This window comes from Myodes glareolus, chromosome 11 (genome assembly GCF_982192425.1).
Source record: "Myodes glareolus chromosome 11, mMyoGla1.1, whole genome shotgun sequence".
NCBI classification, from domain to species: Eukaryota; Metazoa; Chordata; class Mammalia; order Rodentia; family Cricetidae; genus Myodes; species Myodes glareolus.
The window spans coordinates 15,244,791-15,272,477 of NC_142036.1; the positions used below are offsets into that span (position 1 = coordinate 15,244,791).

The 27,687-nt window shown below is 40.0% G+C and overlaps 1 protein-coding gene across 5 annotated transcripts in view; it reads left to right on the plus strand.

Moving 5' to 3' along the window:
• Positions 1–27,687, plus strand: part of Ppp1r13b (protein phosphatase 1 regulatory subunit 13B) — a 90,351-nt gene that overhangs the window by 25,450 nt on the left and 37,214 nt on the right. For all 5 annotated transcript variants that reach the window (XM_085697986.2, XM_085697983.2, XM_085697984.2 and 2 more), the window contains exons 2-3: positions 16,446–16,593; positions 24,954–25,073. In XM_085697986.2, the coding sequence (XP_085554112.1) occupies positions 16,446–16,593; positions 24,954–25,073 (268 nt within the window). The remainder of the gene's footprint in view (positions 1–16,445; positions 16,594–24,953; positions 25,074–27,687) is intronic.

The window sequence follows — 27,687 nt, forward strand, 5'->3', positions numbered from 1 at the left end:
CAGTGCTCAGCATTTGATCTGACTTCCAGGAAAACAGTGGATCAGTGCTAGTACAGGTTATTGTTGGAGATGGCAGCTGGGGTGTAAGGCTCCTTGACTATTTGGTCTTTGACAGCAGAAATGGGTATTGGTGACGAATTTCTTAGGTCAGTTGCTTCCCCAAGTGTAGGATCTTGGTTATTAAGTGTGAACTAAGAGACTATGATCCTTATCTGACGTCATGTGAAGTAGGCCAGATGAAGACCTGAGCTCAGCTGAGTGTGCCAAGCACACAAGAACCCTTCCCTTCTTTGTCTCTCCGTCCCTCCTACCCTGTTCTCCTTGGAGAACAGCAGTGCTCATTTTACCTTAGAGAGACCTGTCAAGTTGTGCCTATCTTAAAAGATTTTTCTGGGGCTAGAAAGTACTGGCAGGGGAATGTTCCACTATTTTAGTACCCAGAGTTACTGTTAGGTATAGCAATTAAAAGGGGGATGGTTTGAGGGAATGCTGTGGGAGGAGCATGGAGTTAGGGTCTTGGCTTTGTAGCCCAGGGTTGCCTTTAACCTTTTTTTTCCCCCCTGAGAAGGGTTTTTCTGTATATTCCTGGCCATCCTGGATCTCACTCTGTAGACCAGGCTGGCCTCAAACTCACAGAGATCCACCTGCGTCTGCCTCCCAAGTGCTGAGGTTTAAGGTATGTACCACCACTGCCCAGCAGCCTTTAGCTTTTTAAAAATTATTTTTATGTGTATGGGTATTTTGCCTGCATATATATATCTGTGTACAACAGGCATGTAATGACTGGAGGGCAGAAAAGGGTGCCAGATCCTTCAGAACTGGAAAAAAGATAGTTGTGAGCTGCCGTATGGGTGCTGGAAGTCAAACCAGGTCTTCTGGAGAAACAGACAGTGTTCTTAACTTCTGAGCCACTTGCCCCCCTTTTCCTTTCTTTTTTTTTAATTTTTAATTAATTTTTAAGTGTAGCCCTGGGTGGCTTGAAACTCTCAGAAACCACCCTAGTGCAGAGATTACAGGTGTGTGCCACCAGGCCCATTCTGACAAGCTATTACCTGTCAGGCTTTGTGCTAGACATTTCCTAGACTTTGGTATTGAAGAACTAAGTAATTAAAGTCTTTAAATGTAGAAAGGCAACAGCTTGCTGTGCTGAGAATCAAGGCACCTAGACTACAGTCTTCTTGTTGGCTCATCTTCAACTGAGGAAAGGGTGTTAGATTGTTGCTAGTCTGTGAGATTTGAAAGCTGATCTAAGTATTCTCCAAGTATTTCTTTGTTGAATTGAACACCTTTAAAAGGATTAAGAAGGAAATAATCACTTACATGATTACTAACTCAAATTAGCGACACAAAAAAGTTTCTTTCATACACATATAAACATTAATTTTTTTAAAAAAATTGAAGCATAGGGGAGGTAGAGGCAGGCAGATCTCTGTGAGTTTGAGATAAGTCTGGTCTACTGAGTGAGTTCCAGGACAGCCAGGGCTATACAGAGAAACTCTTTTCTCAAAAAAAAAGGGAGGAGGAGAAAAACAAAAAATGAAAAGAAAGAAGTAAAGCATAGTATAGTCTCAAATTTGCTGCCTAAAATGTGTGATTTTCTTTTAATGGACTGGTATGAAGGCTACCTTTTATTTTTGTGTTGGAATATGGATCCTCACGAGAGCATCCTATGTGCTGAACCAATAATAGCATGTGAACTATTTTTGAGCTCAGAAGAGACAGAAAACTATTCTGTGGTGTAGAAAAGGCTAAGACAAAGAGAAAGGTGGTTTGTCGTCAGTCTGTTTCCCTCTATAGAAAGAGCAGAGGCTGTCACAGTGGGCAGCAGCACTTCCCTGTGTTTATTGAACTGAGGAGTGACTTGACCTTGGTCTGGTGGGAACGGAAGGGCGGAAGGGCGTTTTTTACAGTTTCTGTGCTTCCTTCTTTGGCCTGCCCCTTAGTGGACTGATGCAGGGTTTGCTGCCCTTTCTCACTCCCTTCCCTAGTTGTTAAACTCTATACTGCTGGCAGTTATAAGGGCTAGTCAGAGCCTGGAAGCAGTGGCTTCAATGGAGCAAGTGCAGCCTTATGAACTGTTAAAATTAGTTGTGCCTGAAATGAGCATTGATCATTCATTCAGTCATTTATTTATCATTCATATATACTCCGGCAATGCATGAGCAGCCCATTTATGGCAGTTCTCCAGTTGTTCCTATCCTGGGCAGTCCTAGATGCTTGTGTTATTGTCACACCCAAGGTTCCACAGTCTTCCTTTATGTTGTCTACCCAGTGTTTTTTGGGCCTTCCTCTTCACCTTATCCGTGCACTCCAATGAGCATTGAACCTTCATAAAACGTTCTCAGATTTCTCTTTGTAAAGTAATAATAATTTTAGTTATTCTCTTTGAGTGTGACACACATACACGAGTGCATTTTCACATGCTACAGCATATATATATATATATATATATATATATATATATATATATATATATATATATATATATATAGGTCAAAGGACAACTTGAAGGTATCAGTTCTCTCTTACTGTCCTGGAGATAGAGCTCAGGCCCTCAGACTTGGTGGCAGGCGCCTTTACCTGCTGAGAAGAAAAGTTGCTCTGTGGATAAATCATTTGTTATAACTCCACAGAGTTATACACACACACAGTCTCTCCTTGCTTGTGAACACACTTGTGTACATGGCTCTTGAGTGCCACCTCACATGCATTATATATACAACAATAATAAGTAAATGGTTTTTAATAGGAGTGTTCCTGGAAGGGCATTGGATGGAAAGCCAAACAGCATGAGTTCAGTTGAAAGGGACAGCTCTGGGGACCTTGGCGGTAGCAGTATTAAGGCTCTCTTTCTATAGTGTGTCCCTCTTCTTTTATAATCCACATCTACACCAGTTAGCAAGATTGTCAGAACTCCATCACAGCCTGCCCCAGCTTCTTTCTCTTGTAGCGTCTCTGGCACTCTGTCTTAGATTCTTACACTAGTTTATTCCTAAGAGGTATCTGTGCTTGTTCCGAATAGGCCTGTTCTTAGCAAAGCAGCCAGAATGAACAGGGAAATGTATGTTAAAATGTACTGCTCTTAGAATCCTTCTGGACTTCCCATCAACATCTTAGTAAAACCTGACATGTGTCTTACTGCTCATCTCCCCCCCCCCCTTTTCTTTTTTTTTCCTTTTTTTTTTTTTTTTTTTTTTTGATAGGGTTTCTCTGGAACTCACTTAGTAGACCAGGCTGGCCTCAAACTCATAGAGATCCACCTGCCTCTGCCTCTTGAGTGCTGGGATTACTTGTCCGGCTTTCATCTCCTTTCATCTCTTGGTTTTCTGCTCCATCAAAGCTGGACTCATTAGGGAGTCTCTTGGCTGGCCTTCATTTCTTCTCAGGGCCTTTACACTTTTTCTTTTGCCTACTGTCCTTTCAGACTGTTGTCAAGGCTTACTCTGTCACCCACCTTCAGTGAGGCATTTCATTTTGGTGGGGGGGACAGGGTCTTGTGTAGCTCAGGGTAGCTTTGAACTCTTTTTCCTCCTGCCTCCATCCTGAACGTTGGGATTATAGTAGGCACACACCACTATGCCTGTGTTCTGAGGTTTTCTCTAACCACCTTCTTTAACTGAAACCACTCCATTGCCCATCTGTTTGTTTTTTTTTTTATTTTTGGTTTGGTTTGGTTTTTTGTTTTTTGAGACAGGGTTTGACTGTCCTGGAACTAGTTCTTGTAGATCAGGCTGGCCTCAAACTTACAGAGATCCGCCTGTCTTTGTCTCCCGAGTGCTGGAGGTGTGCGCCACCACCGCCTGGCTGCCCATCTGTTTTACTTGCTCTGTGTTTCCCCATAGTGCATGGCATCATCTGCTATACTGTATGTTTTACTGTGTCTTTCACTCATCATAAAACAACTGCACAGGGCCAGAGCCTTGTTTAATTCATCAGTGCAGTCCTTAGCACATTGTAGGTACTCAGAATATTTGTGGTACAAAGAACAGGTTGTTTTTTTTTTTGTTTTTTGGTTTGTTGTTGTTACTGTTTTGAGTGAGCAATGGCAAGAGGGATGTGCCACATAAAAAAAAAAAAAGCATGATCTCTGGCAGCTGAGTCCTGAGTAGAGGGGGTGAATTGACTGTGAAGGCATCTCAATTGATGTCACCAGGATTTCTGTGAGGACCAAATGCATGTGTGTTTTATAGACACTGAGAAAGATGCTTAGTTTTCTCCTTTGTGAAAAAGTAGGGGTGCTTGACTACCAACAGCCAGCAGTTAACCATTCATGATACAGCTTTTTTTTTTTTTGGAAGAACAGTAATTATAACTATGTAATAATATGAAAACTCATGTGGCTATATGTTTTTTTACTAAGTTAGAATATAGAATTTTTTCTTTAGAAAGAATGGGAATAAATTTCTTCAAATTGTTCATGGATTTTTCTTGAACTCTTAGCGATCCGTTTACCCCTGCTTCCTGAGTGTGGGATTAAAAGCATCTGTCACCATGTCCAGTAGTGCATGGGATTTATGAGGACCTCTGTTACCTTAGCAGACCCAGACCTCAGGTCCGTACATCAACTTTGATGGTCACAGGCCTGTATTCCCAGTAACTTGGGAGCCTGAGGCAGGAGTTCAAGCTCAAGGCCTACCAGGCTGTGAGCAAGTTCAAGGCCAGGCTGGGCTGCTTAGTGAGACACTGACTTAAAATTTTAAAAGAGGAAACAGGTAGAGGGCTTGTCTGCCTAGCATATGTAAGGTCCTAGGTTTAGTTCTCAGAACTAAAGCAAAGTGCATTCCCAGAGTAGGAAGGCATCAATGGCTTTCTCTCATTTCTGTTTTTCAGTGGGAAATTTCTCTGAAGCAGTGAGGGTTGTTGACTGTTTATAGTCATACTTAAAATGCTTTTTATTCAAAGCTATATGCACATTATGCCTATGAAGTGAGTTCTTTCATTTAAAGAAGTTTGGCTTTATGTTCTGAGATGATAACTTTTGTATGAAACTTACTGTATAGTTTCATGGAAACGTTGAGCTTGTCTAGATGGTGTTGCAGTGATCGTGAGTTGTTTGAGACTACTCAGGCGTGTGCTCTGAAGCCAACTCTGGGTTAGCTCCTCGTCTCTGCTTCTTCCTCCTGTGACTTTGGACAGTTTGGCCTGCCATTAGGATGTATCTCCCCAGAAATGGCCCACAGGTTGTCGGGAGAGTTAAGTGATGTAGCACAATTAGAAAAAGAGGGCCTGCCCCCTGCAGTAAGCACTAAGATGATAATAATAGCGTTGTAATACTAATAAATGGCAGAATTCCTTTGGTCTTTGCTGTTGTTTGTTTTGGTTATTTATTTATTTATCTTGGTTTTTCAAGGCTGGGTTTCCCTGTGTAGTCCTTGCTGTCTTGGAACAAGCTCTATAGACCAGACTGGCCTCTAACTCAGAGATCTGCTTGGCTCTGCCTCCCTCTGCCTCTGCTGGGATTAAAGGAGTGTGCCACCACATCCAGCGCAAAAGACCTTTGATGTTAGATATCCTGTTACAAATTTCATTCTGATTGTAAATACTTTATAGAATGTCTTGTCAGTATTATCAATATTTGGGAAAAACTACAATTCTGTTATACCCTATTCTAAACATAAAAATAATTTTCTTGAGTATAAATCATTTATTTTGAAATTTTATTTTGAAGCTTCCGGGTCTTTCTTTGTAAAGTTGATAACCAGGCTTGAGTAAGGGTGCCCCTCCTCCTGCTACTCCTCTTTTTCCTCTTTTTAACTCTCTCCAGATAGGGCCTCTCTGGTAGCCTTAGCTGTCCTGGAACTCACTCTGTAGACCAGACTGACCTCAAACCCACAGAGATCTAACTGTCTCTGCCTCCTAAGTGCTAGGACTAAAGGCATGTCTTTTTTTTTTTTAACTTATTTTTTTTACTCTCGTTTATATGGGTTGCTTTGCTTGTGTACAAGTTCGTGTACCTTGGCATGCCTGAGGAAGCCAGTAGAGGGCATCGATCTCCTGAGGTTGCTGTTTGTGAGCCACCATGTAGGTGTTGGGAATCCAACCACAATCCTCTAGAAGAGCAGCAAGTGTTCTTAAACCACTGAGCCATCTCTCCAACCCCCTCTTATTTTAATATAACAAACTTTACAAATGAACTGTTAAATCAGTATTTAGTCTTTATTTTCACAGTATATTCTTAATCCTATTGACAGTTGCTATTGAAAGTTGCTAACGCTGACTGCCCCTTATGGAACACACCTAATTAGGTAAAGCTTTACCCTGTACTCTGTGGCAACGGTAGCATCTGTCTTGTTTCATGAGGTGTCTTATCACAGTTCTGTCATCAGTGCCCAGTGGAGTTTATCAAGGCCTCCAGGTCATCTGCTTATGCATTTTCACTGTGTAAACAGACAGTCTACAGGCACTGACTTGTGCTCCACACTGCACTCTTGGTTAGTTTCTTATGACGAGAAATATTTAAAAACAATAGCTCACACACTTATAAGCAGATTCAAAGTGTTACAACTTTGAAGAGCCAGTGTACACCTAAAAGACAGCTAACAGTCTGTTGTAAAAATAAGAAGAAGGGATTTGGGATTTACTATTTCCTTTGGAAGTTGTGCTTTGGTTGTATTGTGGATACACACCTGATTCTGTAAAAAGTACTCTTTAAGAGTACTGTTTTGGTAAATTTCTTTTTTATGCTAGGCCTTCATGCCTGCCAAGCATGCATTCTACCTCTGAGCTGTATCTCCTTAACTTAATTGTCTTTATTTTAAACCTTGTTTTTCAACTAGGGAAAGGATTAATAGTGAATTTTTATGTTTGCAGACATGACAGAACAGGATTTGTGTTAACTGTAAATGCATGTTCCAGAAAGGAAGAAATATTTATACAAAGAAATAATATAATTTGTTATTGTTAGAAAAAAAGTCTAGCTATGTAGCACAGACTGGCTTCAAGTTCAGGATTCTTCTGTCTTAGTCCCCTGATCACTGGGAGCATGGGCCTGTTGTGCCATGCCCTACTAGAATAGTTTAAGCTGCTTCTGTGAGAAAAGAAGATACTGATAGGTTGGACTGATATAACTATGTATGTATTGATAATGATAACACCATACAATTCATCCTTTCAATATATTCAAAGCTGTACAATTATTACCACTATTTATAATTGCTTAGTGTCTTCATCTCCCAAAGAAACCATGTTTTTTTTTATCCAGTGTCACTTGCTATTTCTCATTCCCTGCAGCTCCTGGCAAGCAATATTCTGTTTCCTGTCTTTGTGGGTTGGTTTGTTCCAGGCATTTCATATGAATAGAATCATTCATTTAGTGACTTTTTTCATCTGACTTTATTTGTTCTCTTTTCAAGGGTTGTCTGTGTTGTAACATTCACTCCATTTCTTTTTCTGGTCAAATAATGTTCTGAGTTCTGAGCATATCAGTTATTCAATCATTTATAAGTTTGAGCTGTTGGGACTGGAGAAATGACTCAGCAGTTAAGAGCATTTGCTGTGCTTTTTGAAGACAGCACCCAAATCTGGTGTTCACAACTGCCCCTAACTTCAGCTCTGGGGATCTGTCAATCCTTCTCTTCTGGCTCCTATAGGCATGAGCACACAGGTAGCAGACACAGCAACAGAAGTAAATTTTTTAAAGTATTTTTGTAAGTTTGGGCTATTTCTATTTTTGGCTGTTACAAATGATACTGTGGGTTTGGGTTTATATGTAATGTACATATGTAATTCTCTTGGGTATTTGTGTATATAGGTAAAATTACATATGAGGGAAGAATATAGTAAAATGATAGCATACTTGCCAGCTTGAGCCTTTGGTTTCATCCCCTGCACCACCAGAATAATCACAGGGCTGGACATGGGGATACTTGCCTGTGGTTCCTGCCTCTTGGAATGCCAAGGTAAGAGGACCACTTGTATCAGCAAGAAGGAGACCAGCCTGGACAACAGAGAGACCCAGTCTTAGCACTGACAGAAACCACTCGGGTGTATTTTCTTGAGTTTTATCCAACAGTGTGTAAAAAGAGGAAGTCTTAGTCTGAGATTTGCTGGTATACCTAATGTAAATTCTTGAAAAATCAAGAACATTAGTTAGAACATTTGTATGGTTTGGTCAAATAATTTTTCTGTTTCATTGTTGTGGTTAATTGGGGGAAATGCCATGATTCTTTGTTCTTATTCCCACACTGTATTACATGGGGAAAAGCTCGCAGTTTACACTTGATAATTTTAAATAAAAATACTAGGTAAAACCTGGCTAATTGAAATGTAAACAAATAATGGAAGATTATACAATCAAGAGAATATTTATTAAAAATTTCAGTGATTTTCTTTCTTTTTTTAAAATTTTAAAAGTTATTTTTATTTTATGTATGAGTGCTCTGCATGTATGCCTGGAGGCTAGAAGAGGGCATCAGATCCTATTACAGATGGTTGTGAGTCACCATGTGGGTGCTGGGAATTGAACTCAGGAAGAGCAGTCAGTGCTCTTAACCACCGAGCCGTCTCTCCAGCCCTTTCTGTTTTTGATTTTGAAGCACTGGAGAAGTGATTTGGAGAACTGGTTCAGAGTGTCTTAACTTTGGAGTCAGGCAGTGAGTTAAGTTCTCTCTCTAGTATTTGTTAGCTCCATGACTTGGTCATGTTATTTAACCTCTCCAAGCCCCTGTTCCTAATCTGTAATGTGAAGAGTAGTCGCTGTGAGGCAGAGGAAGCACAGAAATTGAGGATGTGAAAAACTCACAGCACCATACTAAGAAGACTGAAAACTAGTGGTGGCAGTGATCTTCCTAGTGCAGCGACTCTTCCTTTAGTTTTATGCAAGTTCTGTTGTGTTTTATAAGACTATCCTAGCACTTTTTTCAAACTATTGGACCATGGTATACACTAAAAAACACTTTACAAGGTGACTTAGTTCTTACATGTATATCCCCACATACTCTTCTACATGTGGTCAAAATGTCTGCATGTATTCTAGCCAGATTTATATACTGTTGTTTTTATTTTAAGTTAAAGACTGTTTTACAGCAATTTTAGGAATGCAAAAAAATGAAGCAGAAACTAATTTTCCTCCCCTGCTTCCTGGTCCTCCCCCCTAAGACCTCCTCTTGTACTTATTACCAATAAAATGTATTGCTATGATCCATCTGTTATAATGATAGACCAGTGCTGATCAGTTTTGGTTGCCTGAGGTTCTTAGATTATGCCAGGCTTTACTTGTGGTGGTGTACAGTTTTCTGTGGTGAGTCCACACTTCTAGTGTCATTCAGAACAACTTTGTTGCCCTAAAAGCCCCTGCAGCCTTGTTCAGGTCTTGCTTTCCCAGCCATAGCCAGTCCTGGCTCTATTGTTTTGCTTTCCTAGAATCTCATGTAGTTGGAATCCCACAGTATATAAATAGCCTTTCTGACCAGTTACACCCAGCAGCTTATAGTTAGGGGTCTTTCTTGTCATTTTGTGGTTTGATGGCACATACCCTTTTATTGCTTAATAATACTCCGTTATCTGAATATATCACAGGTTGTTAATCCAGTCATCTACAGAAGGGTGAATGATTATTTCCATCTTGGTTATTTCCAAATTTTGGCAATTTTGAGAACTGTTACAGGCATTTGTGTGGATATAAATTTTCAGTTTGTTTGAGTGAATGCCACGAATGTTAATGCTTGCTAAATCATATGAGAAAAGTGTTTTTGAGGAGAAGTTTTGAGACACTGTATCTAGACAGGCCTGGAACTTAACTTTGTAGACCAGGCTGGTCTTGAACCTGTAACACAATCTTCCTGCATCATCAGCCTCCCAAGTGCTAGAGTTGCAGGTATGATCTCTGTTTCGTTTTATAGAAAATTATTACTGTTTTCTTCCAAAGTGACTATAGCATAATCTACTACTGAGTTTCTTTTGCCCATTGCCTTAATTGGTGACTTGAGCAGATTTGATAGGACTGTCTTAGTTTGTGTTTTACTGCTGTGAATAGACACCATGACCACAACAACTTTTATAAGAAAACATTTAATTTAGGGGGTTTGCTTACAGTTTCAGAGGTTCAGTCAGTCCGTTATCATCATGGCAGGGAACATGGTGTATGCAGGCAGATGTGCTGCTGGAGAAAGAACTGAAAATCCTACATCTTGCAGGGAACAGAAAGTCAACTGACACACTGGACAGTATAGGAAACCTCAAAGCCCACCCTCATAGTGACACACTTCCTCCAACAAGATCATACCCACTCCAACAAAGCCACTCCCTGTGAAATTATGGGGGCTGATTACTTTCAAACTACCACAAGGACTATTGAGGATTTATTGTTAGGGTCGCTTAACAGACTGGTATTTCTATGCCTGTGTTTTGCCTTTGGCCATTTTGATAGGTGAGCAGTGTGTCTCATTGTTTTGATAACAGTTCCCTTATGACCGGTGACAATGAACATCTTTATATATGATATATGGCATTTCTATGTTGTTTTTGCTCAGATAATCTGTTTACATCATTTGTCCCTTTGGAAAAGTGTGTGGTTTCTATATTGAATTTTAAGAAATTTCTGTGTTTATGATGTAAGTCCTTTATCACCTGTACACTTTGCAGATATCTTCTCAGTCTGAAACCTGTCTTTTCATTTTCTTTTTAAGATTTTTGTTTATTTGTTTGTTTCCTGGTTTTTGAGACAGATTACTCTGTGTAACAGCCTTGACTGTCTTGGAACTGACTCTGTAGATCAGGCTGGCCTTGAAATCAGAGAGTGGTGTACTCACCACTGCCTGGAAAGATTTGTTTTTTACTTATGTATATGTTCATGTGATATGTGCCACACAAGTGCAGGTGTCCATAGAAACCAGAAAGGGGGCTTTGGGTCCCTTGAAACTAGAGTTATAGGGGGCTGTGAACCACCTTTTGTGGGTACTGGGAATTGAACCTGGGTCTTCTATAAGAGCAACAAGTGCCCTTAACCACTGAGCCATCTCTCGAGACCTCTTCATTTTCTTTTTTGTTTGTTTGTTTGTTTTTGTATTTCGAGACAGGGTTTCTCTGTAACTGTGGAGCCTGTCCTGGAACTAGCTCTTGTAGACCAGGCTGGTCTCGAACTCACAGAGATCCACCTGCCTCTGCCTCCCGAGTGCTGGGACTAAAGGCGTCCGCCACCACTGCCCGACTCCATTTTCTTTTTTAAAAATGATTTATTTATTCTTATTTTATGTGTATCGATGTTTTTCCTTCTATGTATGTCTGCGTGAGGGTGTCAGATTCCCTGGAACTGGAGCTACAGGCAGCTGTGAACTGCCATGAAGGTGCTGGGAATTGAACCTGGGTCCTCTGGAAGAGCAGCCAGTACTCTTAACTGCTAAGCCATCTCTCCAGTCCCTCTTCATTTTTTCAATGCTGCTTTATATTGTTTTGTTAAAAGGAAATTGCAGTGAGAGGGGAATAAAAGAGGAGAATAGGGAAGATAAAGGTAAATTTTTTCATGGAGAATCTAAATTTATTTGTACACTGTGTGTGAGAGGGAGGGAGGGAGGGAGATGGAAACAGGGTAGTTTGGGGGGGTCAGCAGAAGGTCAGAAGGACAGAAGAGGATAATGGGACGAGTATGAGTAAACCACAATATACATGAATGTAAATGTTACAGTGAAACCCATTATTTTGTACATTAACAAAAAAAGTAAATTGTTCCTGATTGACTGATTTCCCAGCTCGTTGACAGTTTATCCTACAGTGTAATGCTTAGCCCAAGTTTGGCTTCTGTAATAGTCATAGGGAAGGATGATGCCTATAAAGTGATTGTCGTTTCTCAACACTGGTGAGAAAGAGTGCCAAAATATGTATACATACCCCTTTAAAGTCTAAACTATCAACAAGTTTTGGTCCCTTGTCGTGGACTATCTAGGCTTTATGGAAAGTTGTATACTCAAGTTTAGCATTCCTAGTAGGTTTCAGGTGATTCTCAAATTGTGTGATTTTAAATACAAAAGGAACTGAGTGAATGAGGTGAAGGGGGCACTGTTAATGTGGTATTCTTGGGAATAATGTATACCAGATTTTGACAGTTCAGATTGGTGAAGTGAAATTTTTATAGGATAGAATGTATATATACATAAATGATGTGTATTAAAAAAATCATGTATTAAAAAAAAATCATGTAACTTGGCCTGCCTTCAGACTCACTGAGTAGCCAGGGATTAGCTTTGCCCTCCTACACCGACACCCAAGTGCTGGGATCGCAGGTGTGCACCACCCTATCTGGTATAGAACATATTTTTAGTGTTCAATACTTAGATAAAAACAGTGATATTACCTTAGTGATAGGACTAGTAGGAACCTAATATTAGAACCTTTAATGGATTAGATGCTATGTAAGTGTTTAAACATATCTATTTCTCAAGAGGTGAAATGCACCTTTCAGACTTTAAGCTTACTTATTTTGAAGTTGTTTCAACATTTTATGAAGGCCAGTTCTTCCTTTGAAACGTGATCAATTTCTAGTCATATTTATATCTTTTTTAAAAGTTGAAATGGGTCTCATGTAGGCTAGACTGTACGCAAATTCTCTATGTAGCTGGAGCCAGCCCTGAACTCCTGATCCTCCTGCTTTAACTTGCTGAATGCCATCACCACACCTGACTTAACTTCAGAGTTATTCCAAATGTGTAATTGCGCCCTCTTGCCATGCAGTGCCACCTTGTGGGAAGATGGAATTTGACTAGAGGTCTCCAGATGTCTAGGTTTGAGGGAATCTGCCAAGAATTATGTTCTTTAGTTAATCATGTCTTCCGACTTTCACCCTGATACTTTCCTTCTATTATGTGGAGTAACTCAGTAGGTAAAGGGCTAAAGATTCTCTTGTCCTTTGTGAAGAAGCCTTGAAGATGAAAAGGCATCATACAATTGGGACTTACGTAGTTCATACTTTGTGCCTGGTTCTGATTCTGGTACTAATGACACAGCTGAAGACTGACCAGGATCCCTGCTTTCAGGAAACAGGGAATAAGCAATTGAACAGCTCCCTGTGTCATGTAAGAGACAGGTAAGAGGTCTTTAGATAGGTCGGTTAGGGAAAGCTTCTCTGTTAAGTGCTGAAAGAAGAGGCTGTTCCAGCTGTGAGTAGCTGAGTGGAGTGTGGAGTGCCCTAACCAAACAGCAGATGACCTGCCGGATGAAAGAGTGAAAAGGCCAGTGTGACTAGAATAGGGGAATGAAGAGCATGATTTGGTATCAGAGCGGTGTGTGTGTAGACAAAGTTATGTGTGGACAAGGAAGAGTGCACAAAGATCTAAGCCTGAGCAGAGGTGCTGCCTTAGGTTTCAGTAGTAACAGTGGTGATATGCCCAGAGACCGAGGGTGGTTTTTGTTTGTCTTTTTCTTTTTTAAAAAATTATTATTTATGTTTATGATGAGTGTTTGCCTTCGTGTGTGTGTGTGTGTGTGTGTGTGTGTGTGTGTACGTACTGTATATGCAGGAAACTTCAGAGACCAGAAGAGGGTATCATATCCTGGAACTGGAGTTAAACACTTGTTAAATGCCCTGTGGATGCTAGGAATTTAATCTAGATCTTCTGTGAGAGCAGCAAGTGCCCTTAACTGCTGAATCATCTCTCCAGTCTACATTTCTGAGGTTTTAAATCAGTACATAGAATCATAGCATGTCAGACCTAGAAGGAGCTTAGAGTCAGCCCTCTGGCACATGGAAAAGCTGACGGCTGTGTTATCATTGATAGCCATACGACCCTGGCAGGTGAGAGACAGATATGCCATGTGGAGAGAGCTTGAGCATAGAGTTTATTTAGTGGGTATTGAGAATGGCATAAAGTGAGGAGTTATGGAGGGGAGGGGGAGAGAGAGAAGGGGACAGAAAAAGAGGAAAGAGAAGGGAGAGAGAAGTGGGGAAAGGGAGAAGGGAGTGAGGCAGTAGTTAACCTCTTCAGTAGAGGGAGAGATAGGGAGAAAGTGAGAGGGAGAAAGAGGGAGAGAGGGAGGGAGGAAGGGAGTGCGAATGTGTGCTGGAGGTGGGGGTAGGTGGGGGGATTTGGAGTGGGCGGGGCTTGTCTCTTAAAGGGGGACAGGGTACCCAGGTGACAGACCAGGCCAGCAGATTTATTTTTACAACAGGCTGTTCATCCCTAATTTGGTAGATATGTTCTATGACTTCTATAAGCTCCTTACTTATTACCTACGCAGTAAGCTACTAAATTTTATTTTATTTTCTTTTGTCTTCATATCAGTTATCTGTGCTAGTCCACAATTTCTTTTCCACTAGGAAGTGGAAGTAGGAGGAGTCTAAAACTGTGCCTGAACAGAGTCAGAGCCCTTGCCTTAAAAGGATATTCCCAGAGTTACTGATATTCTAACTCTGAGAATTGAGAATGAGAAATAAAGCCTTTTCCAGCAGTGGCAGCAAAATCAGCACACAGCTAAGGAGAGAGCTTGAGTGTCTCATCTGAGGGTTTGTGCTACATAAGAATTGATTGCCTTTTCTTAAAGTTGTATAGAGCCTACTTTGTAAAAGCAGCTTTCTGAGGTACAGTTTGTATGCTGTAAATTTAGCCTATTTTAGGCCAGATAGTGTAGCCGTTAATCCCAGCAGATGGATCTCTGGGAGTTTGAAGCCAACCTGGTCTACATAGTGAGAACCTATCTCAAAAACAAATAAGTAAACAAATAGACAAGTAAATAATGCCTATTTTAAGTGAACAATTCTACAATCTTCAGCAAATATACAAAGCTCTGGAACCATTGCCACAATCTAATCACTTTAGAACTTTTCTGTCACTATTGAGTCCCTCAATAGGTTTGACTGTTGCGGACATAAACAGAATCATATACTATGTATGTTTTTGTTTTGGTTTTTGTTTCTGACCTCTTCCATTTATATAATGTGTTCAGAATTCACCCATGATTGTCTGTTGTGTGGTAGACCACATTTTCTTGTTGGTGGTCAGTTGGCAGACATTTGAGTTGTTTCTTCTTTGGTTATTATGAATGAACAAAGCTGCCTTGAGATTTCTATGGAATTCTTTGTGCAGACAGATATTACTCCTCTCAATGGGTACTGAGAGGTGGTATTGCTAGGCCATGTCATTAATCTGTGCCTTGTATTGTAAGAAACTGCTGCTGCATTGTTATTCAGAATGGCTGTACCATTGTACATTTCCACCATGAATGTACAGATTTCCTGTTTTTTCACATCTTCGCAAACATTTATTAGTACTTGTCTCTTGATTATAGATATGCTCTTATTTTTATGTCTGCGTACATGTACATATGTGTGGGTTCACGCGCCTATGTATTTTTTTGTTTGATTTTGGTTTTTTATTTGTTTGTTTGTTTGTTTTTGTTTTTTCGAGATAGGTAGGATTTCTCTGTAGCTTTGTAGCCTGTCCTGGAACTAGTTCCTGTAGACCAGGCTGGCCTCAAACTCACAGAGATCCACCTGCCTCTGCCTCCTGAGTGCTGGCACCACCACCTGGCCTTTATATATTTATGATGAGTATGTTCATATGTCTGGGTGCATGGTGCCTTTGTATGTGTGTATGAAATATCTTCATGTGTGGGATTGCGTGTGTGTGTGTGTGTGTGTGTGTGTGTGTGTGTGTGTAGGCAGGTCAGAGGGTGTTCCTCTTGGGATGTTGTCCAATTTTTTTAGTTTGTTTTGAGACAAGATTTCCCTATGCAGCCCTAACTGTCCTGGAATTCCTCCAGAGAATAAAGGCATGTGCCAATACACCTGGCCCACCTTGGTTTTGAAGCACTGTCTGTTGTTTGGCCAGCAAGTCCCAGTATTCCAGGAGTATTGCCTCCTTAGTGCTGGGATTACAAATATGCCACCATGTCCTGGTTATTTATGTGGGTTCTGAGTATCTAATTCAGGTCCTTGTGTTTACAAGGCAAGCATTTTATTGACTAATCTATCTCCCCAGACCAGTTCCTACTTTTTAGAGTGTGTGTGTGTGTGTGTGTGTGTGTGTGTGTGTGTGTGTGTATGCCATGCGTACATATGGAGGTTGGAGGACAATTTTGGAAAATCTGTTCTTCCACCATGTAGTCCTCCATATTAAACATGGGATTGAACTCAGGTCATTGTACTTGACAGAAAGTGCCTTTTATCAACAGTCTGGAATGTGATTTTTTTTTGAGAGTTTTAATTTTATTTTATGTGTGAGAGTGTGTATATGAGTGTTCTGCTTATATGCCTATCTGTGTACTGCACACATGCGTGGTGCCCAAAGAGGTCAGAAGAAGGCCCAGATTGAATCCCCTGGGTCTGGAGTTGTGAACAGATGTAAACTGACATGTGTGTCCTGGAAATCAAATCTAGGTCCTCTGCAAGAAAATCAAGTGTGCTTAACTGCTAAGCCACCCCTCAGCCCGGCGACTGTGTTTGCTAACATAAACAGTTAAAAATAATGAGCTCTTTAAATGAGGAATCTAAACTGTGATTCTAATCTTTTCTCTCACAGATGATATTAACCGTGTTCTTGAGCAACAATGAACAGATTTTAACAGAAGTTCCTATAACACCAGAAACCACCTGTCGAGATGTTGTAGAATTCTGCAAGGAACCTGGAGAGGGCAGTTGCCACCTGGCCGAAGTGTGGAGGGGAAGTGGTATGTTAAACTATCCATGGTGGCTACATACAACTCAGTGTGCTCAAATGAAAACATTGCTGTGGCTCCCAGTTATTTTTAGTAGGAAGGAGCTGAGTAATGACAAGAAAAACAACTGTAGAATAGGGGTTAAGGTTCTGTAACCTGTGACTAGTGGCGAGTGTGGGCGAGTGTGCCACAACATGCTTGTGAGGTCAGAGGACAACTTTCAGGGGTGAGTTTTATCACCCCTGTAGAATAACTGTAGAATAGAGGTTCTGTGGACTAAAATCAGGCTTGGTAGCAAGTACCTTTACCAGCTGAGCTACCTTGTTGACCCATCAGCAGCTCTTCTTAATGTTTTTATTTTTATGTGCATTATGTTGTATTTTGTGGTTCTGGGGATGGAACCCAGTACACACTCTGCCACTGAGCTATATACCTCAACTTCTGTCCAACAACTCTTTTCCCTTCTAATAGTATCAGGAAGACAGTATGTAGTGTAAATAGTAAGTCCTCTGCGAATAGTACTAAACTGAGACTAGTAAGACCCTGTCCCTTATATTGAAAGACTTGTTAGCAAGCAGACAGAGAAAATTCTCAAATATAATGATTGCAGAACGCAGGAAATTCTTCAAAGCTGGGCATGTTGGTGCATGTCCGTATCCTATAATTCTAGCACTCAAGGTGAAGGATCAGGAGTTGAAGGTTATGCTCTTCTACATAGTGAGTGTGCAGCCGGGCTAGGCTACCTGAAACCCCATCTTTAAAAAAAAAAAAGTAAAAATTAAAATAAAGAAGTAACTGAATTTAGAAAGAAGGTCTCAGACCCCCTCATGTGAGGTCCCAGTACCTAGAGAGCTGGAAAGAAGTTGTGCAGATATTAAATAGGGAACGATATTATGAAAACAATGCTCAGAGTGGAAAAAAGCCTGATAACCGAGGAATGGATACTAAGAGAATGATCAGTTGGGCCATATTGAGTTTAGGATGATAAAAAGATAAATGTCCAAATCAAAATGTTTAAAGAATTCTTAGAGACAATCAAGTATTGTTTGGGGGAGAGTAGTTGAGACAGGGTTTCTCTGTATAACAGCTCTGGCTGTCCTGGAACTGGCTCTGGGTAAACCATACTGGCCTTGAACTCAACAGAGATCCATCTGCTTCTCCCTCCTAAATGCATATTAAAGGGATTAAAGGTGTTTGCTACCACCGCCCAGACAGGGCAAATATTTTTAAAACTCTGTTTATGGACTTATATATATATATATAAAAATGCCACTTTGGAAATTAAAAGTATGATGTGAAATTTACTTTTTTTAATGTTCAATTTGTACTTGTTTTTTTTTAATATACTCAATTCTGAGTTAAGCTTGGACTAATAAGCACACATAGATTTCATTTCATTCAAGATAGGACCATAGCTATCTATCTATACCCTGGGTATTGGTTAAGTAAGGCAGAGCTTTCCTACTTAACCTATTTAAGTTGCTCACTTAAGTTGTTGAGACAACAACTTCTGTCAGATGGTTCAAAAAATAAATTATGTGCAGTGTGCTGTAGCTTATAGGGTTACTTAGAGTAATTTTATTTTAAAAATAATAAATTCTGGGCTAGAGTGATAGCCCAATAAAACACTTAACTTCTTTTAAGTACAAAGGACACAGATTTGGTTCCCAGCACACACACACAGTGACTCACAACCTCTATCATTCAGGTTTCAGTGGATCCAGTGCCCTCTTTTGGCCTCAAAGGATACCAGGTACATAAGTAGTAGTATACATACATATAAGCAAAGATTCATACACATCAAATAAATACATATTTTCAAAAATAAATAAAAACAGGCAATTTAAAGTAAACTAAAGAATGGTGTTACCCACCTATAACCTGAGCACTTAGAAGACTGAAGCAGGAGGATCATGGGGCTAAAGGCAATCTGAGCTACAAAGTGACACACTGTCTCAACATCCAAAACATTAATGATGATGGTAAGAAGAAATAATAATAATAATGACTATAATACTAAAACAAACTAAAGTACCCAACTTAGGAAGCTAGGGCAAGAAAATCTGAGGGGTTAGATGGACAGGAATGAAGAAATGTGGGAATCAGTAAAGCTAGAGTTAAATAGATGAAGGTTCGAGGTTAAGCATGTGAACAGTGAAAGGAATAGATGATATGAAAGGAAACGTACCCACAACACAGAAGAGGTTTAAGACACCAGTGCAGTCTATGAACTGGGCAGTGAAGTTTATGTTAGATAAACTATCATCTCACAGAATTTTAGTAAGCACCTGATACATACTAGGTACAGTCTTTATTCTTTGAAGGGGACTATTAGTCAGTCAGAGCCAAGATTCACATTCCTATGGAACCTATATTCTAGGAGGAGCCAGGTAATAAATTAACTGGTGGTGAGTATATACACTTTGAAAAGAAAATAATAGATTGTGATATTGCCTTTGCTCGAAATGAGTAAAGCAAAAGGAAACATGAACATAAAATAAGATTGAGTTTAGATTGTTCTTACCCTCCAAAGATGTTTTTAAGGGTGATTGGGATAGGGGACAGTAGCTCCACACTGTTACTTTACAGTCTTGGGGGGGGGGGTCCCATATCTTTTTAAGGACTTGGATAAAATTGAATCCTTGGCATCAACACAGAAAAGAATTTCTTATCAAACCAAGGTAAAATTTGTTAAATATACTTTAGTACAGATTTTAAGTACTAGGGTTAAGAGAAAGAACAGTGCTCAGGAGGAAGGCATCCCCTGGAAGTTTAAGTGTGGTCTTCTCTGAGAATCATATTTCGTTGTCTTTACAGTAGTCATTTTTACACTTTGTGTGGGTTTTGAAGCTATTATCTTGTTTTGTTGCCATTTTGAGACAGGGTCTTATACTTTGTAATCTTCCTTGGCCTGGAACTCATATAGCTCTTCCTGCCTCTACCTCCTGAGTTCTGGGATTAAAGACATGTGCCACCACACACTGCCAGATGCTGTTATCTTAAAAGGGTTGCTAGGAAACCTAAGTGAGATCACTGGCTAGTTCCTGAGGGTCTCCTGACAGGATTACAGGTGATTTGGTTAAACTCTTGGTCACTGCAAGCAGGAAGATAGGCCGTTTTTAAATGTAATCATGTTAGTAATCTTGAGATTCCCAGAAAATGTTCAAAGAGGAATATGACCCTTCCCAGAATCATTTACATTCAGGTCATAAGTCTGATTGGTTGGCATTTTAATGTAAACTGTATGAAAAGCACCATCTCTGTGTGGACCCTTCATTACAGATGTTCATTTGCTGTGATTCTTCTTTCTTATCTGTTGAGGGACTTCAGCTAGACTCTGAGGTGGGAAGCTCCTTTCCCTTCCCATGTCCCTGTAATTTTCCCCGACTTTCATACCTTCAGAAAACAAATCATCCCCATTTGATAATAAGAAAATCAAATAGGAAAAGATGACCACTTAATTTATTTTATGAGACAAGTATAAATTCTACACCAAAACTGAACAGGAGTGCAAGGAGAATGTAGGCTAATCTTAGCTTGAGTGTGTTGATGCAGTGTCTCACATAGCCCAGGTAGGCTTCAGACTCCCTGTGTAGCAGAGACTGACCTTGAACTTCCTTCACTTTAGTGCTGCCTCTGCAGTGTAGGACAGAACCCAGGGCTTCCCATGAGCTAGGCAAACATTCTACCAACTGAACTGCATCTCCAGCCCCCTTATTTTGTACAAAGATGAGAAATCCAAAATAAAATATCAGCTAATCCATTTCAGCAGAAAGTTGAAAAGTTATGTGATATTGTAAACATCTGTTTATAGAGGAGAATTCACTTGGTCTGTCGGCTGCATAGAACATCAGTGTTACCATTTAATTACCACTTGAGTAGAATGGATTTTCCCCAATTCAATACATGACCCCTTTCAAAAGCCTGTAGTGAAACTCACAATTGGCTCTGAACTGTAGAAGTGCACACCTGTTAGAACCAAGAGGCAGAAGAGGTGTACACCTTAGTCTCCACATCTCCCCCCAAAAAACATGTGACCTATTAAAACATTAGACAAATGCAAATTAGGATCATCCTACAAAATACCTGTCCAATTCTCAGAATTATCATAATCATAAAAAACTAAGAAACATGGGGCTGAAGAGATGGCTCAGAGGTTAAGAGCATTGCCTGCTCTTCCAAAGGTCCTGAGTTCAATTCCCAGCGACCACATGGTGGCTCACAACCATCTGTAATGAGGTCTGGTGCCCTCTTCTGGCTTACAGGCATACACACAAAACAGAATATTGTATACATAATAAATAAAAGAAAATTAAAAAAAACTAAGAAACAGTTACAGGACAGAGGAGGCCTAGAAGTTAATGCAATTAAATATACTTTCATGGATGAGATCCTGGGACAGAAAAGGGCATTAGTGAAAACCTGGTGAAATCCAAATAAAGCCTGTAATCCACCAGTGGCCTGCCAGTGTAAACTGTGTGGTTTTGACAACTACACATTAGAGAAACTCAGGTAAGGATATATAGTACTGTCTTGGGAATTTCTCTAGTATAGTGAAGTAAATTTTGGAAGCAGTATCTCACTAGGTAGCCCAGGCTGGCCTGAGACTACCTAGCCTTAAGGCCAGCTTCAAACTTGCCATCTTCCTGCCTCTGCCTTCCAAGTGATGGACTTACAGACATGCCACATGCCCATTTTTCTAATAATCTAAAATTATTAATATTTCAGAATACAACATTTTTAAGAGAGATGATGTAGAAACTGGGGAGATTGCTCGGTACTCAAAACTGCTTGCTACTTTTGTAGAGGACCAGAGTTCAGTTCCTAGCACCCATGTTAGGCTGCTTACAACTTCCTTTTAATTCTAGCTCTAGGGGATCCTGCACCTTTTTCTGACACCCTCAATGGGTGTCTGAATACACCTGGACATACCTACACACGGACATACACACGTGCACATTTTTAAAAATCTTGAAAAAAAGATAAAAATGTGTGTGAAACAGAAAGCCTAGGTTGTATGAATATGAGCTCAGTGTTAGAGTTCAGTCCTCAGTACAAAAAACAAAAAACTGAACTGTGGAGGAATAAATTGCAGTGCTTAAGGCCAATATGGTAAGACCTAGAAGTATCATTGAAGAACACAGGGTTTATGAAAACAGATCTCACAGTCAAGTTCATGGACAGTTTCTTAGTCACTGTTCTATTGCTATGAAGAGACATTGTGACCAATGCAAGTCTTAGAAAGCATTTAATTTCGGGCTTGCTTACAGATGCTAGTCTATTATCATGCCAGGAAGTATGGCTCTGTAGCAGTAGCTGAAAACTAATCCTTAGCTCCAGGTAGGGAGAAAGAAACAGGCTTTTGAACATTCAAAGCCCACCCCCATTGACATACCTTCTCCAACAGGACACCCCTATATGAGCCTATGAGTTGTTTGTTTGTTTGTTTGAAACAAGGTCTCTCCATGTAGCTCTGGCTATCCTGTAACTCACTCTGCCAACCAGGCTGACCTCACACTCAGAGGTCTTCCTGCCTCTGCCTCCCAAGTGCAGGGATTAAAGACGTGCACCACCATGCCTAGCTATGGGGCTGTTATTCAAACCACAACAGACAGAAAAGTCAGTACACAGAGGTATGAGGTTTCCCCAAATGTATATATAAGTAAGTAGGACTTTAGGCAAAAATCTTACTTTTGAAAAAAGATCTTAACAAATTGCTGATAAAATACATGTTGAGAGCAAAGGGTCAAGAAATGTAAGATATTTTTTTTTGAAACTCAGCTTTGTGATGAGAATTAAATTACTAGGTTTGCTGTCCTTACTATACAGTACTAATAGTAGTTGAATGACCCTGGGATGATTGATTATTCAAGTAGGAAAACATAAAGCCAGATCTTTATTCCATATATAGAAATAAATCCATTAAGATCAATACTTTAAAATGCTTTAAATTTTTAGAAAGAACATAAGAGAATCTGTTTTTTATCTTGTAAAAGAGAATGAATTATTGTATACAAACCTCAAAACTAGCCAGACATAGTAGCCCTAGCTTAGTCAGGACAAGGCAGGGGAAGGGGATGGGGACCTCTCTTGAGCCTGTAAATTCAAGACTAGTTTGGGCAACGTGGGGAGATTCTATCTCAAAAAATAAAACAAAAAGTATGACCTAAAATTTGAAAAAACTTACAGGTACTTATATGTTTTTTTTTTTTAAAAAAAATGTTTTTTTGTTTTCATTTTTCAAGGCAAGGTTTTTCTGTGTAACCTTATTCTGGAACTCACTCTGTAGACCAGGCTGGCCTCAAACTTAGAGATCCACCTGTTTCTACCTCCCAAATTTTGGATAAATCATGCACCACTATGCCCAGCTATTTTTTATTCTTAATTTCATGTACTTGTATGTCTGTATATGGGTTTGTATACATGAATGCAGTACCCAATGAGGCCAGAAGATGGCCCATGACTCCCTGGAACTGGAATTAGAGGCAGTTGTGAGCAACCCAACTGGGAACCAAACTCTAGTTTAAAAAAGACTAACAAAATTAAAAGTCAGTTGTCAGTACACATAATCATCCTAGAACTAGTAACCTGAGTATCAAGAACTTCAGAGCCAGTCATGGAGGTGCGTCCTTATAATCCCAGCCCTAGAAGTGCAGAGATGGCAGGAAAGCAGATGTAGGAAGATGGATGTAGGTTTAAGACCATCCTTTTCTACACGGTGGTGGACTATCCAGGGCTGTTTTAGAAAGAAATCAATGAGACCCTGTTTCATAAAGACAAAAAACAAAACAAAGAAAAAGTGGACAAATCCTGGTGTAATCGTTTGTGTTTATGATCATGGTGGTGGACACAGGTCCCTGGCTCACTGGCTTATTAACCTAGCCTATTGGGCAAGCTCTAGACAAGGGAGAGACCTTATCTTATCATCATCATCATCATCATCATCATCATCATAGAGACCCTATCTCATAACAACAACAACAACCAACAAAAATAATACACCCAGTGCACAGAGAATGGCACTCAAGGCTGTTCTCTGGCTGCACACATGTATGCACACAGGCACAGTAGTAGTCTAGCATATGTGAGTCTCTGGGTTCAGTTTCCAGCAGTGCAGAAATAATAATCTAAGCCCTTAGAAGGCAGAGGCAGGTGGATTTTTTGGGGGATGGGGGTTGGTATTTTGAGACAGGGTTTCACTGTATAGCCTTGGCTGTCCTGGAACTTGATCTATATTCCAGGCTGGTCTTGAACTTATAGAAATCAACCCGTCTCCTGCCTTCTGAGTGCTGTCATTAAAGGTGTGCACTGCCATCACCACCACCACCACCACTCAAGTTGAGGCAGACTGATTTACATAGTGAGTTTTTAGGCCAGCCAAAGCCACATGGTGAGATTTGTCTCTAAGTAAGTAAGTAAGTAAATAAATAAATAAATAAAGTCCAAAGATCCAAAAATGTATATTCAGTCTGTTTTTTACGAAGTAAGTGGTCATTACTTCTATTATTGTTTGCTTTTTAGTTGTCCCAGAAGTACCTGAAATAGCACCTCTATTACTATTATAGAATTCTAATACTATTGTAGAGAAGAGAAGTAGAACACATTATAAACAGGAAAATGCAACAGCCATGTTAGTGTTTTTTACCAGTCAAGGGATTAATAAAAGAACATTCTGTTAATAAGTTTTGCTTCTTTAAAAAATATTTGAGTGGCTGGAAAGATGGCTTAACAGTTAAGAGTACTGGCTGTTCTTCAAGAGGAGCCAGTTCAATTCCCAGCACTCACATGGTGTATCACAACTGCCAGTAAATTCAGTTCCAGATCTGATGCACTCTTCTGGCCTCTGAGGGCATGCACATATGTGGTACACAGACATACATGCAGGCAAAACACTTACAATAAAATAAATCAATCTAATATTCTAAAAAAAATATTTGAAATAGAATTTAAACTGCCAGCACTTGCAGAGATCAACACTTACCAGGTTAATAATCTAGCTGCCTCTGCAGGAAGTGCTCTAGTGGACCTTTGGACATCTATTGCCATGTGTAGTATTTTAATAAATAAAATAATATAGATAGTTTGCTTCATTTCTTTGAAGGATGCAAGGTATACTGCTTTGTAATAAGTAACTATATTTAAAGATGTGTTTTCATTGTTCCCTATTGGACACTGGAAATTTACTTTGACTTGTAGTATTGTGTTTGTATGTTGCCTCATTGTTTTTGACTTCTCATTCATTTTACTTTTGTTCATTAACATAAAATATGGTGCTTGTAATGTTCCTGGATTCTAGTATGTGTGTTTGTGCATTCGTGCTCTGATTAGTGTCCTTGTATTGTTTCTGGAGTAAACTGTAGTCTTTCTCCTAGAACGCCCCATTCCCTATGACCATATGATGTATGAGCACCTGCAGAAGTGGGGACCTCGCAGGGAAGAAGTGAAATTTTTTCTTCGACATGAGGACTCTCCGGCTGAGAGCCCTGAACAAGGTAGATAAATGTTTTCTTCATTCGCATATTTTATCATACTAGTTAATTTTATAAAAATTATTCACACATTTTCTTTCTTCACTCAAAATTGCTGGGAGAGAGAATGTGTATTTCATGTGCCTTTGACCTCTACAATTGCAGATTTGAGTATGTTACAACCCATAGGCACAGGCTCTTACTTTCTTTCAGGACACCAAGTTGGTAAGATAATGCATTCAGATATGATAATGTGTAAACATGCAATGTGTGAAGAGATTAATTTTAGTAAATACCACATAGGTCAAACATCAAGATTTTAAAATAAAACCTTGAATAAGGGAAAAGGCTATGAGAAAATTCTGATTTTAGAGTGGAACAAGCCTTTTTCAGTGTAACATCATACTACCAAAGACAAGACCAGTAAGTATGCTATTTAAAACAAAAACAAAGCCAGGCATGATAGTACACACCTTTAATCTCAGCATTCAGGAGGCGGAGACAGATAGATCTCTGAGCTCCAAGCCAGTCAATGCTACATAGTGAGTTCCAGTTCTAAAAACAAACAAGAAAAAAGAAAGAAAAAGAAAAACTGATGGCCTGTAAATCCTGACTACATGGATAACTCTTATGGGTGAGTATATTTTTATTTCCATGTAAGAAGTCTTAGAATTTTATAAGAAAAAAGTGTTTGATAGAAAAGCAAGAGACACTATCTCAAAATAAATAAATATGTACATACATACAAGCATATATACATAAATAAAAGCATAAAACTGGGCCAGAAAGAAATGGTTTTTACCAGTTAAGAGCTCTGGCTGTTCTTACAGGGAACCTGAGTTTGATTCTGAGCACCCAGATAGTGGTTTTGGTTTATAACTATCTCTAACTGCAGTTCATGGGGATCCGATGTTGCCTTCTGACCTCCTTAGGCATGAAGCACATATAGGATATTTATCTATCCATGCAGGCAAAACACACATTAAATGAATAAATCTTAAATTAAAAAGCACAAAGCCTTTTAACCCATCAGTTCTTGTAGAAGGTCTACATTCAGTCTGTTACTGAACCTATACAAAATAAGGTGCCCACAGTGTGGCTCATTAACTACTGCTGATGGGAGCACAATAAATGCCCATAAAGAAGTGGGACCATGGAATACAGGATATCTGTGTGGCGGAGGGCTCTGCAGCTCTAGATACAGAAGAAATTCTGTGCGCTGCCCTAGAAATATGTCCAGTAGAGGAAGCTGGTTGTCTAGCAGTGTCCATACCATACTGGAACTGCCTTTTGTGTGACTCAGACAAGAGTGACTGTATTAATACAAATGGTTGCTGTGTGTGAAACATGTGAAAAGCTGGACATGTTAGCCTGGACAGGAAGGGGGTGTTGTTAATTGTAGACCTGTAGCAGACCTTATTTTGGGCAACCAACCAGCACCCAGATCCTGACACAGAGACTTATTATTAATTATGAATGCTCACCCTTATCTTATGCTTTCCCTACTAGCTCTTATAATTTAATTTAACCTGTTTCTCTTTATCTAACTTTTGCGTCGGGACTTTTTGTGTATTTTTCAAGACAGGGTTTCTCTGTGTAACTCTAGCTGTCCTTGACCTCACTTTGTAGACTAGACTGGCCTTAAATTTACAGAGATCCACCTGCCTTGCCTCTGAGTGTTGAAATTAAAGATGTGCCCCACCATACCTGGCAGTAAATAAAATTTATTTTATTTTATGTATAAGGGAAGTGTTTTGCCTGCATGTCTGTCTGTGCACCACTTATGTGCCTGGTGCCTTCATGTGTGAGTGTGCACCACGTACATGCCTGGTGCCCTCAGAACCAGAAAGATGTCAGATCCCCTAGTGCCTGTAGTTACAGAAGGTTGTGAACACCATAAGGGTACTGGGGAATTGAACCCTGACCTTCTAGAAGAGCAGCCAGTGCTCATAACCACAGAGCCATCTCTCCAGCCCCAAGGTAAAACACTTTTGAAAGCTAGTCAATTTCATGCTTGATTATAAATTTCATGTTTGAGATAGATTATGTTGTATGTGTGTGCATGTGTGAATGTGAGTGAGAGAGAGAGAAAATTAACATACAAGAAGCAACACATGAAAAGACTGATTGCGCACTGCACTGGGCAGTGGTAGCTCACACCTTTAATCCCAGAACTCAGGAGGCATAGACAGGCGGATCTCTGTGAGTTTGAGGCCAGCCTGGTCTACAGAGCAAGTTCCAGGACAGCTAGAGTAACACAGAGAAAGAAAGCCTGTCTCGAAAAACAAACAAATAAAAAACTGATTGCAAAACATTCTTAACTGTACTAAGTCTGAGTTTGGTATTTTACATTTGTGCTCAATAAATATGCAAATAAGTGAAAAAGTTGAAGGGTTGGTAATTGTATTCATTAAATTTTTTTTTCATTTCTGTGGGGGAAAAACCAGATGAGAGCCAAAGAGATGGCTCAGCAGTGCTTGCTCCTCTTCCAGAGGACCTGAGTTCAGTTCCCAGCGTGAGCAGCAGGTGGCTCACAACTACAATAAACTCCAGCTCCAGGGGATCAAATACCCCCTTCTGGCCTCTGTGAGCGTGCGCGGGGGGGGGGGGGGGGGGGTTTGCGCGCGCGCGCACACAC